A 25,098-nucleotide genomic window follows, 5' to 3' on the forward strand; every position below is an offset into this window, starting at 1 on the left:
GTCCTGCCTGTATAAGAGAAAACTTCCATAGGGAGCCTCTTGTGCCCTTCTGTAGGGATTTTACCCTAAACTCTTAAAGTAGTTCCATCTTAGAATTTGCACACTTGCCCCCTTGAAGCTGTTTAGCCTCTTAAGGTAGCACACCTGCAACGTGAGAAACTGCCACCTGGTGGATAACATTTTGGATAGAACACAGGTGTTGAGATGGGACCCATGGCAATGACAGAACATATAACTATTAAAAACTTGCTTTTTCAGAAATAAAATAGTAATGTTTTAATTACCATCAGAGTCAGCTTTACAAAACCATTTATTTGGATTCATAGTTTTACAAAGGGAGTTCTCTTACACCTTGTAAAAGAGTGATATCACATCTAGATTGCTGTGAGGCTTTTTTTTTTTTAATTAGCACAGGCTTACTTTTTAAATATTTTATTTATTTGAGAGAGGAAGAGAGTACAAGTGGGAGGTGAGGGGGGGGCAGAGGGAGAGGGAGAAGCAGACTCCCTCCTGAGCACGGAGCCCTATGCAGGGCTCAATCCCAAGACCCTGAAATGATGACCTTAGATGAAGGCAGATGCTTAACCAAGTGATTGACCCAGGCGCCCCAGCATAGGCTTTTTTTTAGGGAGATGTTTAAACATAGAATATAAGACTTTAAAATGCTGTGAAGTCCCCACAAAAATAAAATAACAGTTTAAAAAAAAAAACTCTACCTTTGGGGTGCTTGACTGGCTCAGTTGGTTAAGCATCCGACTCCTTCTCAGCTCAGGTCTTGATCTCAGGGTCATGAATTCAAGCCGGGATTGGGCTCCACACTGGGCATGGAGCATACTTTAAAACAAAAACACCCTACCATCATTCTACTTTCTACTTATCTCTCTATCCTCCCTGGAGGATACCTCTGGACCCCTGGAGGTGTGCCTTATCACTCAAAAAGGTGTCAGGAATGAGGGTCCCAAGGTTGCATCGGTAAGATAACGGGGAAGATTAGAAGAACACACATCCAAAGAAGCAATGTCCTACTCAGGCATCTGAAAGGGCAAAGAGGTAGCTTTGCACCTGAGTAAGGGTTCTTTGGTGGAGGGATAAATACCTGCCCTACCTCCTTAGTGCTCATCACAGACTTGTACAAGGTTACCAGCCACCTCTTCCTCGGGGAGAGGCATGATGCCAATCATACGGTCTCAACAAGTGGCACCACCTGCTTTATTTACACAAAGAAAATGCTCAATAACTTCATCCCTTGCCTCCCTCCCCTGTCCCAATATTTTCCTATAGCTCTGTCATCTCAAGGTACTTTCAGAACCAAACCATCGTAAAGACATTTAGACTTGGTGCCTGATAACTTGATTACCTTCAGAGTCCTGGGTAAAGAGCAGATCAGGCTGCAGATTTAACCGAGTGGGCCTCTCCTGGCACTGAGCCCAAGAGCTATTATGAAACTGCCCTAAGCTCCGATTCTGATTGTTCGTTACATCTTGGAAAGGAGCTCTAGAGTTGTGGGCAATGACCCGCTGGCCCTGAGAATCCTCAGTGAAAAGCTGACTCCAGGAGTCCTTGTCATTCTTTTCACTGTCCCAGGAAAATGCAGGGACAGGACAAGGGCTTTGTTTCACTGAGTCTGTGTTTTCTCCATTCCAGGAATTCCTGTATGTTTCAAGGAGGATGGGGCCCTGCCTGGTTTCTTTGGCAGACACCTTTTCCAATTTAATCTTGTGCAAGGGCTCAAGGCCCTTGCCCCCACGTGGTTGAACACGTCTCTCCACATCCTGATAGTTTTTTTTCTTACATCCATGAAGCCATTCCCTTTTCCAGGAAGAGTCTTTCTCTCCTTCCTTTTGGTCCAGCAAGTAAGAACCTTCCAAGTTCTGAGTGAAGGAACAAGAGAATGAGACACTCTTTCCAGCACAGACCAAGGCATCAGGCTGGGGCAAAGACCGCATAGTCAAAAATGGAGTTCCCATTCTGTGGTGGTCAGAAGCCTGGAGGGAATGAGGAGAAAGTCCAGCTTCCGGGGTATCTGCGGGGGTTGAAGTGGCTAATGGGGGTGACATGGAATTGTCCTCCAAGCCCTGGATTGGATGATCTAGATGGGTTGCATCTTTCTTAGAGTCATTGTTGATCTGACCTTCTATATGAGATGAAACACTCCTCTGGTCACCACCATTTGTCTTTCCTAGTAAAATAGACGTGAATAATTATTCTGCAGGAAATCTCTGCCCTAAGCAGGATTTAGCTGGCTTTTTCTAAAATTAGTATCAGCTACTATCACTACCTAGCACAGGGAGGGGTCTTAGACTCGTCACACACCTTAACTGCTGATCTTCCTGCCTTTTTTTTTTTTTTAATATTTTATTTGAGAGAGAGAGAATGGGAGGGGGGCTGAGAGGGAGAAGAAGACTCCCCACTGAGCAGGGAGCCTGACATGGGGCTCGATCCCAGGATCTGGAGATCATGACCTGAGCTGAAGAAGGCAGACGCTTAACCGACTGAGCCAGCCAGGCGCCCCATGATTTTCCTGCTTTCAATCTCTACTTTCTCCAGGATGATCCTTCTAAAACACAGACCTTATATTCCACTACTCAAATTTATGAATGCTTCCAATGACCTACCTAATAAAGTCAAACGTGGGTATACTCAGACCACAGCCTACTTTTCTAGCTGTGTTTTAGTATATGGGGTTTGTTTAACAGGGCACATCAGTTTTGGTTTTGTTTTTTATTTAATATGGTTTCTGTTAAATAGTGATCCTGGCCAAATATATATTCCTGGATATTATCCTTTGAGAAATATGCACAATTTTTTTAAGGTCACAAAGATCACATTAACCATCCAACTCTTAAGAAACCCTCTGGTGACAGTGCAAAGAACATTAGGTCCTCTACTCTGCAAACATTGCCTAGAAAAGGGAATAAAGACAATTATGGGGCGCCTGGGTGGCTCAGTCGTTAAGCGTCTGCCTTCGGCTCAGGGCGTGATCCCAGCGTTATGGGATCGAGCACCACATCAGGCTCCTCTGCTATGAGGCTGCTTCTTCCTCTCCCACTCCCCCTGCTTGTGTTCCTTCTCTCACTGGCTGTCTCTGTCAAATAAATAAATAAAATCTTTAAAAAAAAAAAAAAAGACAATTAGATGCTAAGTCAACCAGTTGGAAGGACAATAATAAACAACTACTAGTGTCCAGGCTGTCCTTTTTATCAGGCATGGAATGGATCCTGTTCTACCTTAAGGATGATAACATGGACTTCCCACTACCCCCCCCCAAATTATACCAAGGTCTAATCACAAAGCTGAATGATTTCCTTTGTCCTTCTCCAACAACAATTATACTGCAGAAACTGTTTTGTGAAAGATTTCTCAACTTTGCCTAAGAATTCAACAGATTATAGAATGTATAGAATTTTGAAATAGCTGGGGGGGGGTGTGACTGGGTGGCTCAGACTGTTAAGCATCCAACTCGATCTCAGCTCAGGTCTTGATCTTGGGGTAGTAAGTTTAAGCCCCATGTTGAGCTACATGTTGGGCATGGAACCTACTTAAAAAAATTTTTTTATTTATTTTATTTTTTATTTTTTTTGAAATCAGAAGTGTCCTGAAAAAAATCTGCCCTTGTTACTTAAAGCAAAAGGGTGCTTATTTTAAGTTTCTGTTTGGGGCAGGGACAGTAAATTTTGAAGATTTATGCAAAGCAATCCTGGGAATCACATCAAGAGTGAGAGCTCTTTCCTTCCAAAACCCTCCAGCTGGCAGACACCCTGTTCTGAGGCAGCTTATCCCCTGAAAAGGGACATGTAAGCAAAGAACTGCCAAAGGACGATGAGACACAAGCCAACTTCATGCCAACCTTTCTAAAAAAAAGAAAGCATCTTTGAACTCTGACAATTTGAGAAGCATTATAAAGAAATACCTGTTATCAAGTAATCCTATACAGACTGCTCATTATGACCAATCCAAGACATTTACCCAGCTAATGGCAGGTCAGCTCCCCTGCACAGCCCAGCTCCCCAAGCATACCTTTCTTCTCACTGCTCTGTCAGGGAATACAAATATTTAATATTAGACTGAGCACACAGAATGAGAAAATGTTGGTAAAAGCATGTATATATTGCTTTGCAAGGATGTTTTGTTGTTTGATATCCTCTTCTCATAGGTTAGCTAAGTTTAACACAATGCACTGGTGTCGCCACTTCTCATAAATTTTCCAGCATGGAAAAATACACTCCTTTTTGCTCCCTGGGTATTCCCAGGCGGGTCATCATACCTGGCTGCAAGGTGAAGAAGGAAGAAATGCTCGTCTGCCGAATGCCTGTAGGTGGAATTCTTTGAGTAAAAGAAATCTTAGCCTTTTTCTCTCCAGGAAAGAGTGTTAGCATTTTGGTGTTTGGCTTCATTAAATGTGTCTGAGAAGGGGGAGAAAAAGAAGAAAAGAACTTATTAATATCAAAACAGCTGCCAGACAGAGATTTAGTGAACACCTATGACCCTCAGGGAACCACACTGCACCCTTTGGACTCCACTCCTATCCTACTCTTTAGGTAGTTTTTGCTGTACATCATTTCCTGCCACACTGATGGTGTTTGTTTTTCTCAGGAAATCACATTTTCCAACTGTTGCCCAATCTTTCTGCTTCCCCACGGAAATCAGTCACGTTGACTAAACAAACAGGATTTGTTGAAGTGATTCCAGGAATGATACTCTCTCTTACACTTAAAGATAACTGATGATTCTATATCAGCAGCAACTGACACATTTTTAGTGGCCTTCAAATAGTCACATATGGTTAAGAGCATGGCTCACACAGCTTGGGTTCCAATCAATTCCAAATCTGCCACTGCTGCTTATTCACTGTGTGACCCCATGCAAGTTACTTAATCTAGATCTCATTCTCATGTGTGAAAGTACCCATCCCATAGTGTTGTTAGAAAGATTTGGTGAGTTAATTCACATAAAAGGGTTACACAGTTCCTCGGGTTCAATACTAATTGGTTATTACTAGGAAGAAGAGCAGTGAAAGAGCCAATCTTATACACTCTCGGCCCCTTCATACTTTACAGTGTGAATTTGTACCAGAAAAGGTTAGGGAAGTAAGTTTTGTCGACTAACTATAACCTCATCTTTATTTAGTGTGATTTGTTTTTGTTTCCACTTGCTTGTTATGGAATGCCTGGGAAGTAACCCTGAGAACGGGGTAATTTATATTCCATTCAGTTTGCATGAAAACCAAAGAAACGAGATTTGCCAATTTTTATGTTGTAAGTTGGAGACAGGTCTGAAACTTGAACTCAAAGTATTAATTCTAGCCCAAAGTTGACTTCATCTTTACATTTGGAAACTAAAATGTACCTCAAGTGGATAAAAGAAGAAAGAAATCCTTGGTGTAAAACTCATGCTCTAACTTGTAGTACTGATGTGGAACTTTCCCCTCCACCATACAAAACTAGAAAACTGGATAAAATACAAGAAACAACTGATATCGGATGGTGGACAACAGGAAATGCATTGGATTGTGAGCCCTGAGAAAAGGAAAACAAATGAGGTGAGCCCTATGATGACTCTAGCTTTCTGCCTGGAATCTGCTGCCAGTCCAAAACATACAAAAAAGTACACAGGCACTGCATTCTGGATTAATTGAATACATCGAGATTGGAATGTGGAGAAGCTGAGGTAGCCAGCCCTCCTCTCAAGTTGTGAAATTCATGTTACTTCACCTTGAACTTGGGAAGAATTTTGTGACTGACCAATAAAGTATGATAGAAGTAATACTACATGGTTTCCGAAACTAGGTCATAAAAATGCCATGCACTTTTTTTTTTTTTTTAAGATTTATTCATTTGAGAGAGAGAGCACAAGCAGGGGGAAGAGGCAGGGAAAGAGGGAAAAGTACACTCCCTGCTGAGTGGGGAGTCCGATGTGGGACTCAATCCCAGGACCCTGGGAGCAGGACCCGAGCCCAAGGCAGACGCTTAACCATCTGAGCCACCCAGGCGCCCTATCCATGCACTTTGTCTTGCTTTCTTGAGATGCTCATTCTTAGAACCTGGACATCATGCTATGAGGAAGCCCAAGCAGGCACATGGCTCTCTAAATTTTATATGAGACACATCCTAGATATGTGAAACTATGTGAGATAGTATGCCAACAAATTTTTTTAGCACCTATATGCTAGGTACTGGGAATATACTGATAAACAAAACACACTGTTTCTGCCCTTACACCTTATGTTTTGAAAAGACAGACTAATAATATGTAGTTATTTAAATGACTACAAGAATACTAAGTCCTACAATGCAAACACAAAGGATTGTAAGAGAATATTATGAAAAATTATATGCCAACAAACTGGACAAACTAAAGAAATGAATAAATTCCTAGAAACATATAACCTCCAAAAATTGAATCAGGAAGAAACAGAAAATTTGAACAGACCAACTACCAGCAATGAAATTGAATCAGTAATCAAAAAATTCCCAACAATCTGGGGCGCCTGGGTGGCACAGCGGTTAAGCGTCTGCCTTCAGCTCAGGGCGTGATCCCGGCGTTATGGGATCGCCCCACATCAGGCTCCTCTGCTATGAGCCTGCTTCTTCCTCTCCCACTCCCCCTGTGTTCCCTTTCTCGCTGGCTGTCTCTATCTCTGTCGAATAAATAAATAAAATCTTTAAAAAAAAAAAAAAAATTCCCAACAATCTAAAGTCCAGGACCAAACAGCTTCACAGATGAATTCTACCAAACATTTAGAAAAGAGTTAATACCTATTCTTCTCAAACTATTCCCAAAAATAGAAGAGGAAGGAAAACTTCCAAATTCATTCTATGATACCAGCATTACCCTGATATCAAAACCAGATAAAGACACTATAAAAATAGAAAACTACAGGCCAGTATCTCCGATGAACACAAATGCAAAAATCCTCAACAAAATATTAGCAAACCCAATCCAACAATACATTTAAAAAAAAAATCATTCACCACAATCAAGTGGGATTTATTCCTGGAATACAAGGGTGGTTCAATGTTCACAAATCAATCAACGTGATAATATCCCATCAGTAAGCAAAAGGATAAAAACCATACCATACAATCATTTCAGTAGATGCAGAAAAAGCATTTGACAAAGTACAAAATCTATTCAGGATAAAAACCCTCAACAAAGTAGGTTTAGAGGGAACATACCTCAACATAATAAAAGCCATATATAAAAACCCCACAGCTAACATCATACTCAATGGTGAAAAACAGAGAGCTTTTCCTTGTTCCTCAGGAAAAAGACAAGGGTGTCCTTCACCACTTCTCTTCAATATAGTATTGGAAGTCCTAGCCACAGCAATCAGACAAGAAAAATGAATATAATGCATCCAAACTAGTAAAGAAGTAAAACTTTCACTACTTGCAGATGACATGATACTATATATAGAAAACCCTAAAGACTCTGCCAAAAAACTACAACTGATAAATGAATTCAATAAGGTTACAGGATACAAAAATCTGTGTACAGAAACCCATTGCATTTCTATATACTAATAATAAAATAACAGAAAGAGAACTAAAGAAAACAATCCCATTTACAACTGCACCAAAAACAGTAAAATACCTAGGAATAAACTTAACCAAGGAGGTGAAAGACCTGTACTCTGAAAACTATAAAATACTGATGAAACTGAAGACAAAAACAAATGAAAAGATAGTCCATGCTCATGGATTGAAAGAACTATTGTTAAAATGTCCATACTACCCAAAGCAATCTACAGACTTAATGCAATCTCTATCAAAATACAAACAGTATTTCTCCATGGAACTAGAACAAACAATCATAAAATTTGTATGGATCCACAAAAGACCCCAAATAGCCAAAGTAATCTTGAAAAAAAACCAAACAAACAACAACAACAACAACAACAAAAACCAGAGCTCGAGGTATCACAATTCCAGATTTCAAATTATACTACAAAGTTGTAGTAATCAAAACAGTATGGTACTGGCATAAAAACAGATACAAAGATCAATGGAACAAAATAGAAAACTCAGAAATAAACCGACAATTATATGGTCAGTTAATCTTCAACAAAGGAGGCAAGAATATGCAATGGGAAAGTCTCTTCAACAAATAGTGTTGGGAAAACTGGATAGCTACATACAAAAGAATGAAACCAGACCACTTTATTACACCATACACAAAAATAAACTCAACATGGATTAAGGACCAGGCACCTGGGTGGTTCAGTCTGTTAAGCATCTGCCTTCAGCTCAGGTCATGATCCCAAGGTCCTGGTATCAGGGCCCAAGTTGGGCTCCCTGCCGTATGGGGAGTCTGCTTCTCCCTCTGCTCTGCCCCTCTCCACCCTACCCCCCCCCACTTGGCTCTCTCTTCTGTGCCCTCTTTCTCTCTCTCAAATAAAATTTTTTTAAAAAAATGGATTAAGGACCTAAATGTGAGACCTGAAATGATAAATATCTTAGAAGAGAACACAGGCAGTAATTTTTCTGACGTTGGCCATAACGTTTTTCTAGATATGTCTCCTGAGACAAGGGAAACAAAAGCAAAAATAAACTATTGGGACTACATCAAAATTAAAAATTTGCATAGCAAAGGAAACTATCAACAAAACTAAAAGACAACCTACTGAAGAGAGAAGATATTTGCAAATGATATATCTAATAAAGGGTTAATAGCCAAAATATATAAAGAACTTCTACAACGCAACACCAAAAAACCCCCCCAAATAATCCAAATAAAAAATGGGCAGAAGACATGAACGGGGTGCTTGGGTGACTCAGTCGGTTAAGTGTCCAACAGTTGATCTCAGCCCCAGGTCTTGATCTCAGGGTTGTGGGTTCAGGACTCCACACCCAGTGTGAAACCTACTTCAAAAAGAAAAAAGAAGAACACATGAACAGACATTTCTCCAAAGAAGACATACAATGGCCAACAGACACGTGAAGATGCTCAAAATCACTCATCATCAGGGAAATGCAAATCAAAATTACAATGACATATCATCTCACACCTGTCAGAATGACTAAAATCAAAAACACAAGAAACAACAGGTGTAGGGGAAGATGTGGAGAAAAGGGAACCCTCATGCACTGTTAGTGGGAATGCAAACTAATACACCCACTGTGGAAAACAGTATGGAGATTCCTCAAAAAATTAAAAGTAGAACTACCATATGATCCAATAATCACACTACTGGGTATTTACCCAAAGAATACAAAAACACTTAGAGGCGCCTAAGTGGCACAGTCAGTGAAGCTTCTGAATAATCTTGGTTTCGGCTGGGGTTGCAATATCCAGGTTGCAAGACTGAGCTCCACATTGGGCTCCACACTCAGTGCAGAGTCTGCTTGAGATTCTTTCCCTCTCCCCTCTGCCCCTCCTGCTCGTGTTCTCTCTCTCAAATAAATAAATCTTTTTTTTTTTTTTTTAAAGATTTTATTTATTTATTCGACAGAGATAGAGACAGCCAGCGAGAGAGGGAACACAAGCAGGGGGAGTGGGAGAGGAAGAAGCAGGCTCATAGCAGAGGAGCCTGATGTGGGGCTCGATCCCATAACGCCGGGATCACGCCCTGAGCCAAAGGCAGACGCTTAACCGCTGTGCCACCCAGGCGCCCCTCAAATAAATAAATCTTAAAAAATATATAAAAACATTAATTCAAAAAGGATATATGCACCCCTATATTTATCACAGCATTATTTACAATAGCCAAATTATGGAAGCAGCCCAAGTATCCACTGATAGATGAATGGATAAAGAAAAAGTACTGTACTATACATACACACAGTGAGAATATTATTCAGCCATAAAAAAAGAATAAAATCTTGCCATCTGAAATATGGATCTAAAAAGAATATAATGCTAAGCAAAATAAGTCAGAGAAAGACAAATACCATAAGATTTCACTCATGTGGAATTTAAGAAACAAAAGAAAGGAAAAAAAGAGACAAATGGAGAAATAGACTTTTAACTATAGAGAACAAACAGATGGTTACCAGAGGGGAGGTTGGTAGGGTGATGGGTGAAAGAGGTGAAGGGGATTAAGTGCATATTTATCTTGATGAGCACTGAGTAATGTATGAAATGTTGAATCACTGAAACTCATTTAACACTGTATGTTAACTATACTGGAATTAAAATAAAATTTAAAAAACATACTAAGTCCTCTAAAAAAGACTTATACAGGGGCACCTGGGTGGCTCAGTCAGTTAAGCGACTTCCTTCAGCTCAGATCATGACCCCAGAGTCCTGGGATCAAGCCCTCCATCAGGCTCTCTGCTTGACGGGGAGTCTGCTTCTCCCTCTCCCTCTGTCCTCCCCACCCAAGCTCGAGCTTGCTCTCTCTCACTCTATCTCAAATAAATAAAGAAAATCTTAAAAAGAAAAAAAAAAAAAAAGAAGACAACTTATACAAACTACATATTATCAGAAAACAGTAAGACCTCAATTAACAAAACATCTGGGAATAAAGCTTTTCACCAAGTTGGCCATCTTAGCAAGAGTAGGACATTCCTTACTTAGGTCAGAGCAATGTCAAGAGTGATAATGCATTACCCCAGTTATAGCTCCCTTAGAAGACTTTGGCTTTAAAGAACTATGTTTATGTCAGTGGAATGTTTAGACTCTGCGTGAGAATAGGTCATCTGGAACTGAAGGGACCCAGGTACAGTCCTTCAGCTGATTATCCTTACCTCAAAATAAAGGCAGCCCCTGTGTGTCTATTACACAGTATAAGAAAACCTGTCTAAAAAGCATAGGGTTCCTACAGGACCAAACACCTTGGAAAGCCACAACCTAGGTATCAACAATTCTTACCCTGTAAGAATGCCTCAAAGGATCTAACTTCAAAAAATACATTCCCTCGAAACCAAAGAATCTCTAGTGCTTCAGTATATCACATTCATGTTCCCATCAAGTTTTCTTCTTTCAGAGTGGTAGAAGGGAAAACTGACTTCCTACAACCACAGAGCTCCTGCTTTCTTGCTATCACAAGGATTCCCTGTGATGTATTCCTACAGAGAATAATGCCTCTTTTGGCTGCAAGTCACACCCAAAGTGTGGCCCTTTCTTAAAACGCCACAACTCTATTATCAAAGCAGACCTAAGATCATACAGTTCACCCTCCTTACTATTAGAAAATGTTTTCATAATTCCATGACATTTAAGTTCAATTTAGCCTTCATTCTATCTTTATTTCTTCTGACAATTTATCTGCAAGTTTGTATTAAATTTCTGCTTTCAAACCAATTTAATTCCCCTTTTTTATGATTCATATGGCCCTCAAGTCTAGCATATAATTTGATCCAACTTACTTTTCTCATTATGGTCACTGGCCTTCAATTTATGTATGAAATCTCATTATCCTTATAAGTTGACATAGCTTTGAAAAACATGAATGCATGTGTTTCTTTTTGCTGTATTACTTCTTTTATGCTTCTGAGGTTTCATACTCATCTCTTCCCACTTCTCCAAGTCCCCCATCCTCCTCCTCAGAAAACCTTTCCCAATCAGTCACTATCATGCTTTATCAAGTCACGCTAAAAGGAGGACACCACCTAATAAGGATGCCCTAAGGAGGACTGTTTAAGAAGTCTGACCAAGAAAAGCTGTCAGGGGAGACCTGGGTGGCTCAGCTGGTTAAGTGTCTGCCTCGGCTCAGGTCATGATCCCAGGGTCCTAGGATCAAACCCCACATCGGGCTCCCTACTCAGCAGGGGAGCCTGCTTCTCCCTCTCCCCGCTTGTGCTCTAACAAATAAATAAAATCTTAAAAAAAAAAAAAAAAAGCTGTCTGGATTCCCATCATCTCCAACAACATAAACCAGCTTTGTTGAATGAGTAATAATATTCATTCAAAACTTGCTTCAGGGGCGCCTGGGTGGTGCAGTCGTTGGGCGTCTGCCTTCGGCTCAGGGTGTGATCCCGGCATTCTGGGATCGAGCCCCACACCAGGCTCCTCCGCTAGGAACCTGCTTCTTCCTCTCCCACTTCCCCTGCTTGTGTTCCCTCTCTCGCTGGCTGTCTCTGTCAAATAAATAAATAAAATCTTTTTAAAAAACCCAAAAAACAAAAAAACAAACTTGCTTCAAACTCTCCAAACCTGCAAAACAAGGAACACACTGACCAAGTTCAGGATTTCATAAACTCTTGCCTACTCCGAGACTATTAAAATAGTCTCTGAATGGGAATAGGCTCCCATTCAGTACTTTTCAATCAGTCCCACACCAAATATCTAGATTAACCTTGTAGCACAACTGAGAGCATACCATCTTGCTCAAAATCTGTCAATCGGCATAAAGTACTGACTCTCAGACTGCACACACCACTATGAGTCCAGTTATCCTTTCTCCATTACCCAAACCCCTTCATGTATACTGCAGCATACTCACCCACATGCCAGTCCCCATTATGGCCTCTGCCTTCCTCATTTCTGTGCCTCCCGTAGAAGGGCCTTTTTCACACCCACATCTGAAATGCTACATATACTTCATCTTAGCCCCAAGCATTCCTGATTCCCACAACCACAGGTGATCTCTTCCCCTTCTAAAAATGACATTTATCACTTGGTATTTCAAGACTTACCTAACAAAATCCTGGTATCAACATCTGATTCACATACTTTCTATCCTGTCCTCCACAGAACTAGCTTAATACACATAGCAAGTACTCAATTCAAAAATATTTTAGGAAGAAGGCAGATATACAGGAAGGACACATTCTGGTTATGTTTTATATATATAACTATTCATTATATTTTCAACATCAACAAAGCTCTCAGAAAACACTAAGGCTTTTCCAGTACTGTGATCAAAGTGAGGATGAGCTCCTGCCACTGTTAACTGACGTCACACATAAGGTCCAGAGCACAGATGGCATGAGAGGTATACCCACTGAAAACTGAAGGTTTTCCTCCCAAAGTAATCTAACAATACTAAATTTATTGCAAGAATATTCTCTAGAACCACTCGGCACTGATTTTTCATCTATGAAAACTCAATAGGGATAAGAGAAAAAAGCAATTTCTTGCAAGTATCACAACTCCTAAACTGGAGACCTGATAGGTCTACACCCCTTAGCATTTCATTAGTAAGTCTCATAAAAGGATATTTCTTGCTAATGAGATTTTCCTCACTTAAAGGATGTCACACATGTCTAAGATCACTGTAGTACAGGGTTTTCATACATTTGCCATCAGTTTTGCCCTAATAAGACTGTGGGTTGGATATTTGTTTAAACCTCCTGATTTTAACTACTTCCAATACAGCAATGGCTAAATGTGGCCCTCTCAAAAGCAGAGATAAAAGTACCATGAAAGAAGAGCTTACTTAAATTGGAAAGTAGATGCCTCAAGTAAAATCTGATGGAGTAGAAATCTCCACTCTGGAACAAATTCCCAAGTCCTCCTAGAAGCTGTCAACTTTGTGAAAAGAAGTATATATATATATATATATATATATATATGTGTGTGTGTGTGTGTGTGTGTGTGTGTGTATACACACACAATATATACAGGTGACCCTTGAACAATGTGAGAGTTAGGGTCACCGACACCCTACATAGTTGAAAATCCACGTATAACTTTTGACTCCCCAAAAACTTAACTATTAACAGTCTACTGCTGACCAAAAGCCTTGGTGATAACAGTCAGTTAACACATACTTCATACATTATATGTATTCTTAAAGTAAGCTAAAGAAAAGAAAATATTAAGAAAATCATAGGAAGAGAAAACACGTTTACAGTACTGTATTTATTGAAAAAAATCCACAAATAAGTGGGCACATGCAGTTCAAACCCGAGTTGTTCAAGGCTCAACTGTACACACAATCAGCCTATATTATATCTATTCTCCCAATTTCCAAACACTATTTCAAGATATAGGTTTTACTTTTTTCTCTATAATCATCTACTTACTCAGGTTCCAATTTCTGGCTCCTAAATGTCAATGGAACTAAAGGAAAAATGCAAAGGTCCTTTAAAAAAGGAGAAATACTAAGGGATGCAAATAACTGGACCAAAGTCACAGTTTAAAAACATATTTAAGGGATGCCTGGCTGGCTCAATCGGTAGGGCTTACAACTCCTGATCTCGGGGCTGTGAGTCTGAGCCCCACATTGGGTGTAGAGATTACTTAAAAATAAATCTTAAAAAAAAAAAACAAACCAAAATGTATTTAAGAGACCTCCAAACTCCCGCCAAACCCACATTTAGGTCCTTCTTGAGCATAATAATCATACTTTAGATATATAACTATAGAGATCAATAATCCACCAAAAATAATAATTTAAACTTCTATTCCTGATTAGACCCTTATTATTTCTTGCCTAAATTTCTGCAATATCCTCTAAATTTCTTTAGCCTACCTTTCAGTGTACCACTTACTTTCATATAACCACCACTGGGCTAATCTTATTACGTCAAATGCTTTCCATGAATTTCCAACAACACAGTACTAGTTTATCCTCCTAATCACACCTTCAACCCCCCTACATTTACCCTACGTTTTAGTCAAACTGAGTTACTTCCTATGTAGTAAAAGAATCTTACCCAAAGAAAGGTCTGGCTTTAACCCTCAGCTCCTGGCAGGTAATCTCTAAGTCCTTGGAATGTCCTATGTTACAGGGGTGTCTGCTTACCTGAAGCCTTGGGCCACACCAGATAGTCTATGCTAACAATGTGATCTACGGTGGGAGCTTTGGGCCATGTGGTATCAGCTTGACCTTCACAGGGGCTAGAAACTAAGGTCAGCCACATAAGTAGTCAACCATGTCTACACAATCCAAACCCAAATAAAAACTGGATACCAAGGCTCAATGAGCTTATGGTTGGCAATACTCTGTAGGTACTGTCACATATCATTGCCAGAAGCAGTTAGGGCTGTCTAATATACTGGCTACCCAGACAGGACGCTGCAAGGTTCCCACTTTGAATTCAGCTTGGAATTCTCCTAGAATCTGCCTTGGCTGATTTTAATCTGTATCTCTTCACTATAATAAACTGTAGCCATGAGTTTAACAGCCTTCAGTGAGTTCTGTGAGTCCTACCAGTAAATTATCAAACTCAGCGTGGTCTCTTGAACTTGCAGTCGATGTGAGAAGTGAGGGTGGTCTTGGGGACTCCCTAACTTTCACTCCTTATTTCACAAACATCTCTTGTATTTCCTGCCTCTGTGCTACTATTCATGCTGTTTCTAGAATGCCTACTCCACCTTCATTGCTTTCCAACAAGACCCAACCCTTGCTTTAAGGTCTGTCTCAAATGCCATCTCTTCCACAAAGTCTTTAACAGTTTTACTGACATATAATTCACATACCATAAAATCTACCCATTTAAGTGTACAGTTCAGTGTTTTTTAGTATAGAGTTGTGTAAACATCACCACAATCTAATTTTAGAACATTTTTCATTGTCCCAAAAAGAAACCTCATACTCATCAGCAGTCATTCCCCACTCCCACCCCACCTCAGCCCCAGGAGACCACTGATTTACTTTCTGTCTATAAATTTAGACAAATTCTGGGGCAGCTGGTGGCTCAGTCGGTTAAACATCTGCCTTCGGCTCAGGTCATGATCCCAGAGTCCCCAGATCAAGTCCCACATCAGGCTCCTTGCTCAGTGGGGAGCCTGTTTTTCCCTCTCCCTCTGCTCCACCCCCATTCATGCTCGCTCTCTCTCTCAAATAAATAAAATCTAAAAAAAAAAAAAGAAGAAAAGAAAAAGATTAGTCTATTCTAGACCTTTCGTACAACATACAACAGCTGGTCCTCTGTGACTGACTGAGCTCATCTTGGAGGTTCATCCAGGTTGTAGCACGTCAGATAGTTCAATCCCTTTTTATTGCAAGTAATATTCCATTGTTTGGATATACCATTTTATCTATCCATTCATCATTTGGGGGCATTTTGGTGTTTCCACTCTTTGGCTATTATGAGAAATGCTGCTACAAACATTCAAAATTCGTTCATTGACGTACAAGTTTTTGTGTGGACTATTTTTTCGTATATTGGGTCTATACTTAAAAGCAGAAGTGCTGGGTCATGTGATAACTATGCTGAACATTTTGAGGAACTGCCAAACTGTTCTGCAAACTGCCTGTACCATTTTATGCATGCACCAGTGATATATGAGGGTTCCAATTTCTCTATATGCTTGTCAACACTTGGTATTATCTGTCTTTTTGATTATAGCCATCCTAGTGGGTGTGAAGTGGTATCTCCTTGTGGTTTTGATTTGCATTTCCCCAGTGACTAATGATGACGATCTTTCCATGATACATGTGTATCTGAATGGACCTATATAACAAGTAAAGAGATTAAATTAGCAATTTAAAAACTTCCTGCAAAGAAAAGTTCACTGTGTGCCACCTGAGAGGCTGAGAATTTTCAAAACCAGCAAGTCTAGGCTCCTTTTTGTTTAACTGGCCTTCCATCAGCTTCTCTCTCTCTCTCTCCTCTGGCACTTTGCAATAACCAGCAAGAAGAAACAGGTAGCCCTTCAACACTGCCTGGAAATCTCCTTAGCTATATCACATCACCTAGTTCCTTAGGTACATTCTCCATCTTCCACCTTACAACAGCCAACAGTAGTTGTAGGAAACTTTCTGTCACCACATTATAAGGATTCCCTTTCCTCTAGTTTCCAGTAAGATTATCCTCACTTTCCTTTAAACCCTCACCCAGTCTCCTCAAAGGCCATCCTAGTTCTCGAAATAGTTTCTTACAAGCTCTTCAAGTTTTCACTAGCACTCTCTTCAAAGTCCTTCCAGCTGCCATCCATTGCCCCATGCCAAAGCCACGCCCCATTTTAGGTTTTTGTTAGGTAGTACTCCACTTGCCAAAACCAAAATCTGTATTAGCTTTCTACTGCTGCATTAACAAACTGCCACAAAATTTAGCAGCTTAAAACAACATTTATTATCGCACAACTTCTATGCATCAGGAATTTGAGAGCAGCCTATCTGGGTGGTTCGGACTCAGTCTCATTAGGTTGCATTTAAGGTATCAGCCAAGGTTGCAATATACACTCTCAAGGTGGCTCACAACTGTTAGCAAACACAGTCAGGTTCCTCACCACGCGAATGTCTCCACAGAGCTGCCTGCATGTCTGCACAACATGACAGCTGACTTCCCCTAAGGAGAGACGGAGGCTGACGCTGCAATGCTGTTGATGATCTAACCTCAGAATTCTAACATGAACGCTTCCATCACACTCTGTTCATTAGAGTCACTAAGTACAGCCCACACTGGGTGGGGAGACTTAGCATCCACCTTTTAAAGAGAGAGGTATCAAAGAATTTGTGGACGTGTTTTAAAACCACCACCCCTTCACCCATAATAAAATGTAATCTCTTCTTTCTCTAAATGCTTAGAATTTCCTTATGCCTCTAAGGCACTTACTGTCTGTCTGACAGTTATTTGTGTACCTATCATATTCCATGCTGCCAGGGTTAGAACTATCTTATTCATTATTCACCTTTTTATCATCCGAGGACACCTTACACATTATGAAAAAACACACTGGACCAAGAGTCAGAAGACCTGAAATCAAGCCTTACAGCTACACTTATCTGATGTGATCTAAAGCAAATCTCTATCTGACCTTCAATTTCTTCATCTGCAAAATGGAGATAATCTCACCCCCCTCACAAAGCTACTAAGAAAGTTAAATGAAATACATGTAAAAAAAGTTTTACAAACCATAAGCCATTACATAAAGACCATACAGATAAACATTTGTTAAGAGACCCTCATCAGTCTCACAGCACCGACCCCAGCAGTGATGATACTTCAGTATCATTATTGAGCCTGTTCAGTTTCAGTGAAATACTGTTCTCCTCTATTTTTGTTTTTCTTTTTTTAATCATTTCAGTAAGTGTTCCAGAGGGGGTTTTTTTGGTTGTTAGGTACACGCTTTTTTTTTTTTTTTTTTTTTAAGTTTTATTTATTAGAGAGTCGGGGGGGGGGCAGGGAAGAGAGAGAATCTCAAGCAGACTGTCTGCTGAGCACAGAGCCCGACGCAGGGCTTAATCTCACAACCCTGAGATTATGACCTGAGCTGAAACGAAGAGTTAGAGGCTCAACCAAGACACCCAGGTGCCCCTGTTTATACGTATATACTTTAACTGCCATTTTACTAGAGGTCATCTCCCGTCCATCTTCACTCTAAAAAACTCAAAGTCCTCCCACTTATCTTCTTATCACAGAAAGACAGAATGAGCAACTATGACCATATCTAAAAGGTTTTCTGAAAGCAAAGTTCAGATGGATTAATTCATTCATTCAATAAATTTATACTGAGTACCTACCATGTGCCACTGTTTGAAAGACTGCCTAATGGAACTTTCATTCTAGTAGGGGAAGATCATAAATAAACAAGTAAATACACAGTATGAAGTGTATCTAATGGTAAAAGGGCTATGGAGAAAAATAAAGCAAAACTAAAGTGTTAGGGAGTAGGGTTAAGGGAAAGGCTATTTTATGGTGGTTAAGAAATGGACTCAATGATAAAGTGACAAATGAACAAATGAAAGAGCAGAGCCATGTGGCATCTTAATCCCTATGCATTTCAAGCAAGGTGTACAAAAGTTCCTGCAGAGGTGTACTTGGCTTAAAGGCCAGCAAGAAGGCCAGTATGACTAGAGCACAGTGAGGCAGAGAAAAGAGTAGTAGATGAGGCCTAAAACGTATGCGAGGGCAAATATACATGGCCAAATCGTGCCTTGTAGGCCTCAGAGACTTTGGTTTTAGAAGATAGGAAACCACTAGATGGTTTTAAAATTAACAGTGAGCAAAGGGTCACTCTCATTCTGGGTCAGGCAGCAGTGGTAGAAACAGTAGGAAATTATGAGATTCTGAACACATATGAAGGCAGAGTCCAGAGAATCTGCTGATGGACTGAATGTTAGTGAAGCTGCAGAATGTCACAGTGGCACTCTGTTCCGCCAAGGCCCTCAGGGACCAATGATGACTCAGCCAAGATTTGTTATCTACGTATTTCTGTCCCCTTCTTAGTTAGGCCTACTTCTCCTTCTCTGGTACATATATTTCAAGGGTAAGAAACTAAACTGCATTACAAGTGAAGAAGAAACAAAAATTATTTTTGAGTTATAATGACATTTTAAATATAATATACCTAAGAGACAACATACAAAACACATACATAAATCTTTTTACCTCTTTATTATGTAGAAAAACCTCTCAGAAATACTTCTTAAAGAGGTAGCAAAGTTAAAGTACAAAATTTGAAAACCATGTAAATTAAAATGGCCCTTTCAAAAATTCATACTAAAACTCATGTCTCACATGGAAAGTTCTCCATCATATATTTAGTGAAAGGTGAATAACAGAATGTTTGAAATAATCTCATTCGTGGGGGAAAAATATATTTGTACACATTGAAAATGCTTCAAAGGATACCAAATTGTTAAAAGTAGGTACCACCAGTGAAGCTTTCTGTTTTTTACTTCATACAATTCTACACTGATTTTATTTTATTTTTTACAAACATATATTACTCATACATTACTATTACAAATACAGTATCCTCCATACCAAGGCCTAGGTAATGAGGCCAAGCCTGTTATGCCTTTTGGTCTGTGAGACCAAAAGAGAAGCAAACTCACTCCAAACATAGGCATCTATTTTCTGGCTAGACTACAAACCACCCCATTAGTTGCCCCAAAACAGCAGACAGTTCTGTTTAGGGATCAAGTGGGAAAGGGCATATTTTCTAAAAAACTGGCCACTAGCAACTGCCTATTAATGACTGACACAAAAACTCAAACAAACGTGTGCCTATTTGATACCTACTCTAGGAAAAGGCAGGTTTCTACATCCTGTGAAAGGGAATCTTTAGTACTCTGCTCTGGGCTGGAAGTCTTAAAAAGTCAAAGAACCAGTTTTTAACCAAGTTAAAAAAAATTTTTTTTAAGATTTATTCATTTGAGAGAGAGAGAGCATGACAGGGAGGGGGAGAGGGAGAGAGAATCTTAAGCAGACTCCACTCTGAGCGAGGAGCCTGACATAGGGCTCAATTTCACGACCCTGAGATCATGACCTGAACCGAAACTGAGTCAGATGTTTAACCCCCTGTGCCACCCAGGTGCCTGCTCCCAAAATTTTTAACACACATTTCTCACCACACACACGTACCTAGAAAAGGCCATGTGAGTACATGGAGAGAAGGCAGCTCACTGTCTGCAAGCCAAGAAGAAAGTCCTTACTAGAATTTGACCACTCTAGCATTCTGATCTTCCAGCCTCCAAAACTGTGAGAAAATGGATTCTGTTGTTTAAGCCACCCAGTCTATTGTATTTTGTTACTGTCAGCTTGAGTAGACTAAGACAATACTATTGCATATAATGGATATTATTCCATATAATGGAATACTATCTAGTCTTTAAAAAAAATAAAGCAACTCCCTGCTCAGTGCTGGGGGCGGGGGGTGTCTGCTTCTCCCTCTCCCTCTGCCCCTCTCCCCCACTTGTTCTCTTTCTCTCTTGCTCTCTCTCAAATAAATAAAGTCTTTAAAAAAAAAAAAGAATAAAGCAGCTCTTTGTGGATGCATATGAAATGATACATAAGATGCAATAAGTGAGAAAATGCAAGCTACAGAATAATGTGGAATATGCTACTATTTACAAGAAAGAATAGATACTGTTTGCTTGTACATATATAGAATATCTCTGGAAGGATGTGCAAGAAAGTTGTGGCCTTTGAGATGGGCCACGGATGGTTAAAAGTATTAGGGAGATATTTCACTATCGCTGCCAAACATTTTAAATTATATACCAGATGAATGTACCTACCCCAAAAACATTTTTAAGTAAAAAAAAAAAAAAATTTTTTTAAGTAACAGGTGGTTCATTTGTTATTTCTCAAAAAATGACTTTAGTTGTAAGATGTTTTTTAACAGCCCTCAATCACTCTGTTCAGGAGGTTGTAGCCTCTGTAGGGAAGCAAAATTTGCCACCCCAAAATGTGTCTCTTTGGCATATGTATTATTTTAGGCTGATTATTTTTAAGGAACAGAAGGCTCAGGAATAACTGCTGACTTTCCCCCCACCACCTAAAAGAATTTAGAGGACCTGCTCCAGGAAGGGAGCTATCACCATAGACAGCTATTCAACTACAATTGCATTTTTGCACGCTAATAATGAGCTATCGGAAAGAAAAATTAAGAAAATAATTCCACTTACAGCTGCATCAAAAAGAATATCTAGGAATAAATTTAACCAAAGAAGTGAAAACTTGTACTCTGAAAACTGTAGGACATGGATGAAATAAACTGAAGATGATACAAATAAATGGGAAGATATATTCTGCTCATGGACTGAAAGAATTAATACTGTTAAAATATCCATACTGCCCAATCTATAAATTCAATACAATCCATGAAAATACCACTTTCCACAAACCTAGAAAAAAATAATCCTAAAATCTGTATGGAACCCCAAATAGACAAAGCAATCTTGAGAAAGAAGATCAAAGCTGTAAATATCATGCTGATTTCAAACTATACTACAAAGCTACAGTAATCAAAACAGTATGGTACTGACACAATGACAGACACAGACATAGATCAATAGAATAGAACAGAAAGCCCGTAAATAAACCCACACGTATATGGTCAATCTACTACAAAGGAGACAAGAATATACAGTGGGGAAAAGACAGTCTCTTCAATAAATGGTGCTGGGAAAACCGGACAAGCTACATGCAAAGGAATGAAACTGGACCACTATCTTACATCATATATAAAAATAAATTCAAATAGATTAAAGACTTGAACGTTAAGACCTGAAGCCATAAAACTCCTAGAAGAAAAGATGGGCAGTAAGCTCTTTGACATCAGTCTTAGCAGTATTGCTTTGAACCAATCTCCTCAGACAACGGCAACAAAAGCTTAAAAAAAAAAAAAAAACTAAATACAATTACATTAAACTAAAAAGCTTTTGCAGAGTGAAGGAAACCATCAACAAAACAGAAAGGCAACCTACTGAATGGGAGAAGATATTTGCAAATCACACATCTGATAAAGGATTAACAGCCAAAATATATAGTTACACAGTATCAAAAAAAAAAAAAACCTATGAAAAAATGGGCAGAGGACTTGAAAAGATATTTCCAAAGACAACATATAGCTGGCCAACAGACACATGAGAAGGTGCTCAACGTCACTAATTAACCATCAGGAAAGTGAAAATCAAAGCCATAATGAGATACTACCTCACACCTGTTAGAATAGCTATTATCAAAAAGAAAAAAAGACAAAAAATAACAACTGTTGGGAGAGGATGTGGACAAAGTGTGGAGAGGATGTGGAGAAAAAGGAACTCTCCTACACTATTGCTGGGAATGTAAATTGGTGCAGTTACTATGGAAAACAATATGGAAGATCCTCAAAAAATTAAAAGCAGAACTACAATCCTGTAATTCCACTTCCTGGTATTTATCTGAAGAGAATGAAAACACCAAATGAAAGAAATACATGCACCCCTATGTTCACTGCAGTATTATTTACAATAGCCAAGATATGGACACAACCCAAGTGTCCATCAATAGATGAATGGGTAAAGACAGATGTGATAAATATAAACTATGAAATATTACACAGCCATAAAGAATGAAATCTTGCCATTCTCGACAGCATGGATGGACCTAGTGGGTATTATGCTAAGTGAAATAAGTCATAAAGAAAAAGCCAAATATGTACAACTTCTCCTGTATGTGGAATCGAAATAACAAAACAAAACAGAAAAAAACTCACAGGTATAGGAAACAATTACTTACCAGAGGGGGCAGGGGCTGGGGAGCGGAAGAAACAGGTGAAGAGAATTAAGAGGCACAAACTTCCTGATTAAATAAATAAGTCATGGGGAGGTTATTAAGCACTGCGTAGGGAATAGAGTCAACCATACCTTTGTAACTTTGTACGGTGACCATGACAACAGACTTATCCTGTGGCTCATTTCTTAATGTATAAAAATATCGAATCACTATGACGTGCACCTGAAACTAACTGGATACTGAATATCAAGTTAGTTCAATTAAAAAACAAAAACAACACTCCTCACAGCAAATTTTCTCTCCACCCTCTCCCCACACCTCGAAACCTTATTGTCCCAGTCTCTTCCTTACCCATCCACAGCCTGCATGCCTTCTTTCCATTTCCTCTCCACTCTTCCCAAACCCCATTTGTCACCCTTGTGCAGGCTCCAATCCCTTTAGCCTCAGAATTCCCAAAGCTCTTCCTTTCTCGGACCCCGACTTGACCTCCACCACCTCCCTTCTCAAGCCTCCAGGCCCCTAACCCCTCCTCCAACACCCTCTCACGCCCCCACGTCCCACCTGCACTCTCCGCCGCTTCAGCGCCGCCGCGTCCAGCCACACGCCGCAGGCCTCTTCCTCTGGGCCTCTCCGCCTCATGGCCGCTGCCGACACCCAGCCAACAAGTCGCCCGGCTCCGGTTCCCGCCGCCTCACGGAGGGGCTGTAACGGCCTTCACGGACGTTCGGATCTCGCGCCAACGCCGGGGGCGGAGCTACGCCGCGGCCGCCGACGCAGGCACCGCCCCAGCCCGAGCACCGCCCCTTACTCTCCGCCCCTGGCTTCACAGGGTCGTCTGGTGGGTGGAGCAGTTTCCGGTTTACTAAGGCCTTCAAGTCCCTTGTGATCTTCTAATTCCAGAGTCGCTGTCCCGCGACTAGACTGTGTGAACGTGTTCGGAACATTGCATAAGGAATATGCATTTCTTTTCGCTAAGATATTTGCACTTTCTTGCTGTAAACATAACTACCCCGGACTCATGGTTTTCCAGTCTCACAGCTGCATCCTCTCAGTCATCCCAAAAGGAAGGGTGGAGCCCAGGCTGCGGTCCGCCAGCTCCAAAGCCGCTGTCCCCAGCACTACCCTAAGTGGTAACCCTACACTCGAGTTTATGAATTACTTTTGAAATTCAAAAAAAAAAATCTAAGCATAACTACGAAACCACATGGGAGAGGATTCAGAAAAACCTTGAAAAGGGGGCACCCCGGGTGGCTCAGCGGGTTAAGGTCTGGCTTCCACCCGGATCACGATCTCAGGTCCTGGGATGGAGCGGGGAGTCGGCTTCTTCCTCTCCCTCTCCCCGCGCGTTCTCTCTCTCAAATAAATAAAATCTTCAAAAGGGGGGGGGGACACCTCAGTTGCTCAGTCGGTTAAGTGTCTGCCTTCAGCTCAGGTCATGATCCCTGGGTCCTGGGATCCAGCCCTACGTGTTCGGCTGCCTACTCAGCCCGGAGCCTGCTTCTCCCTCTGCCTGCTGCTCCCCCTGCTTGTGTTCTCTCACTCTCTGTCAAATAAATAAAATCTTTTTAAAAAATGAAAATAAAAAGGTTAAAAAATGAAAGCTGAAAATTTGGAGCCCCAGCTTGTCAGCTCCCAGAGCTCTCTCCCAGTCCTGCCTTCACAGTTTAAATGTTACCTTGGATTTTAAAGAGGGTCAAGTGAGGTAAGGTTTGTGAACACTTTGCAGATTGTGAAAGCTCCTCAGAAATACAGAAGTGCTGGCATCCCACTCCTCCTTCCATCCCTAACCACGGTCCCCATAGATGTTCTTTATATATGTATATAAATAATATATATATATATGTAAACTGGATTTTTTTTAAAGATCTACTTATTTTAGAGAGAGAAAGAGAGTGGGGGGAGGGGCCAAGGGAGAATCTCAAGCACACTCCCTGCTGAGCCTGGAGCCCTGAGTGGTGCTGGATCTCACAACCCTGAGATCACGACCTGAGCTGAAGTCAAAGAGTCCAACATGCTTAACCGACTGAGTCACCCAGGCGCCCCTATAAACAGGATATTTTAGCAGTAGAGTGACATTTTTTTTAAGATTTTATTTGTCAGAGAGAAAGAGCGCACACGCAGGGGAAGCGGCAGGCAGAGGGAGGAGCAGACTCCCCGCTGAGCAGGGAGCCCCATGCGGGACTCATCCCAGGACTCTGGGATCATGGCCTGAGCTAAAGCCAGATGCTTACCCGACTGAGCCACCCAGGTGCCCAGCAATGCGATATTTTTTATTCACTTGGGGTTTTTTCCTTATCAGTACTTCCTAATTTTCCTT

General features: G+C 40.5%; 1 protein-coding gene across 2 annotated transcripts; it reads right to left on the minus strand.

The window, feature by feature from the left end:
- Positions 1–498: 498 nt before the first annotated feature.
- Positions 499–24,679, minus strand: AUNIP (aurora kinase A and ninein interacting protein). 2 transcript variants are annotated; one of them, XM_034646964.1, is made up of 4 exons: positions 23,343–24,679; positions 22,785–22,847; positions 4,265–4,403; positions 499–2,179 (listed from the first exon to the last, which is right to left on the minus strand). In XM_034646964.1, the coding sequence occupies exons 3-4, from the start codon at positions 4,392–4,394 to the stop codon at positions 1,329–1,331; spliced, it is 981 nt and encodes a 326-aa protein (XP_034502855.1). In that variant the 5' UTR covers positions 4,395–4,403; positions 22,785–22,847; positions 23,343–24,679; the 3' UTR covers positions 499–1,328. The 2 variants fall into 2 exon arrangements, with proteins under 2 accessions (XP_034502855.1, XP_002913337.1); XM_002913291.4 differs by lacking the exon at positions 22,785–22,847 and having other exon boundaries at positions 23,343–24,675.
- Between the last annotated feature and the right edge of the window lie 419 nt (positions 24,680–25,098).

This window comes from Ailuropoda melanoleuca, chromosome 2, assembly GCF_002007445.2.
Source record: "Ailuropoda melanoleuca isolate Jingjing chromosome 2, ASM200744v2, whole genome shotgun sequence".
NCBI lineage: Eukaryota > Metazoa > Chordata > Mammalia > Carnivora > Ursidae > Ailuropoda > Ailuropoda melanoleuca.

Coding starts and splice junctions, on each gene's coding strand:
- AUNIP (XM_002913291.4), bottom strand. CDS start 23,420: ATGAGGCGGAGAGGCCCAGAGGAAGAGGCCTGCGGCGTGTGGCTGGAC. Junction 4,404..23,342: donor TGAAGCGGCGGAGAGTGCAG/GTGGGACGTGGG, acceptor CCCCCTTCTCAG/ACACATTTAATGAAGCCAAA. Junction 2,180..4,264: donor CTTCTTCACCTTGCAGCCAG/GTATGATGACCC, acceptor CTATTTTACTAG/GAAAGACAAATGGTGGTGAC.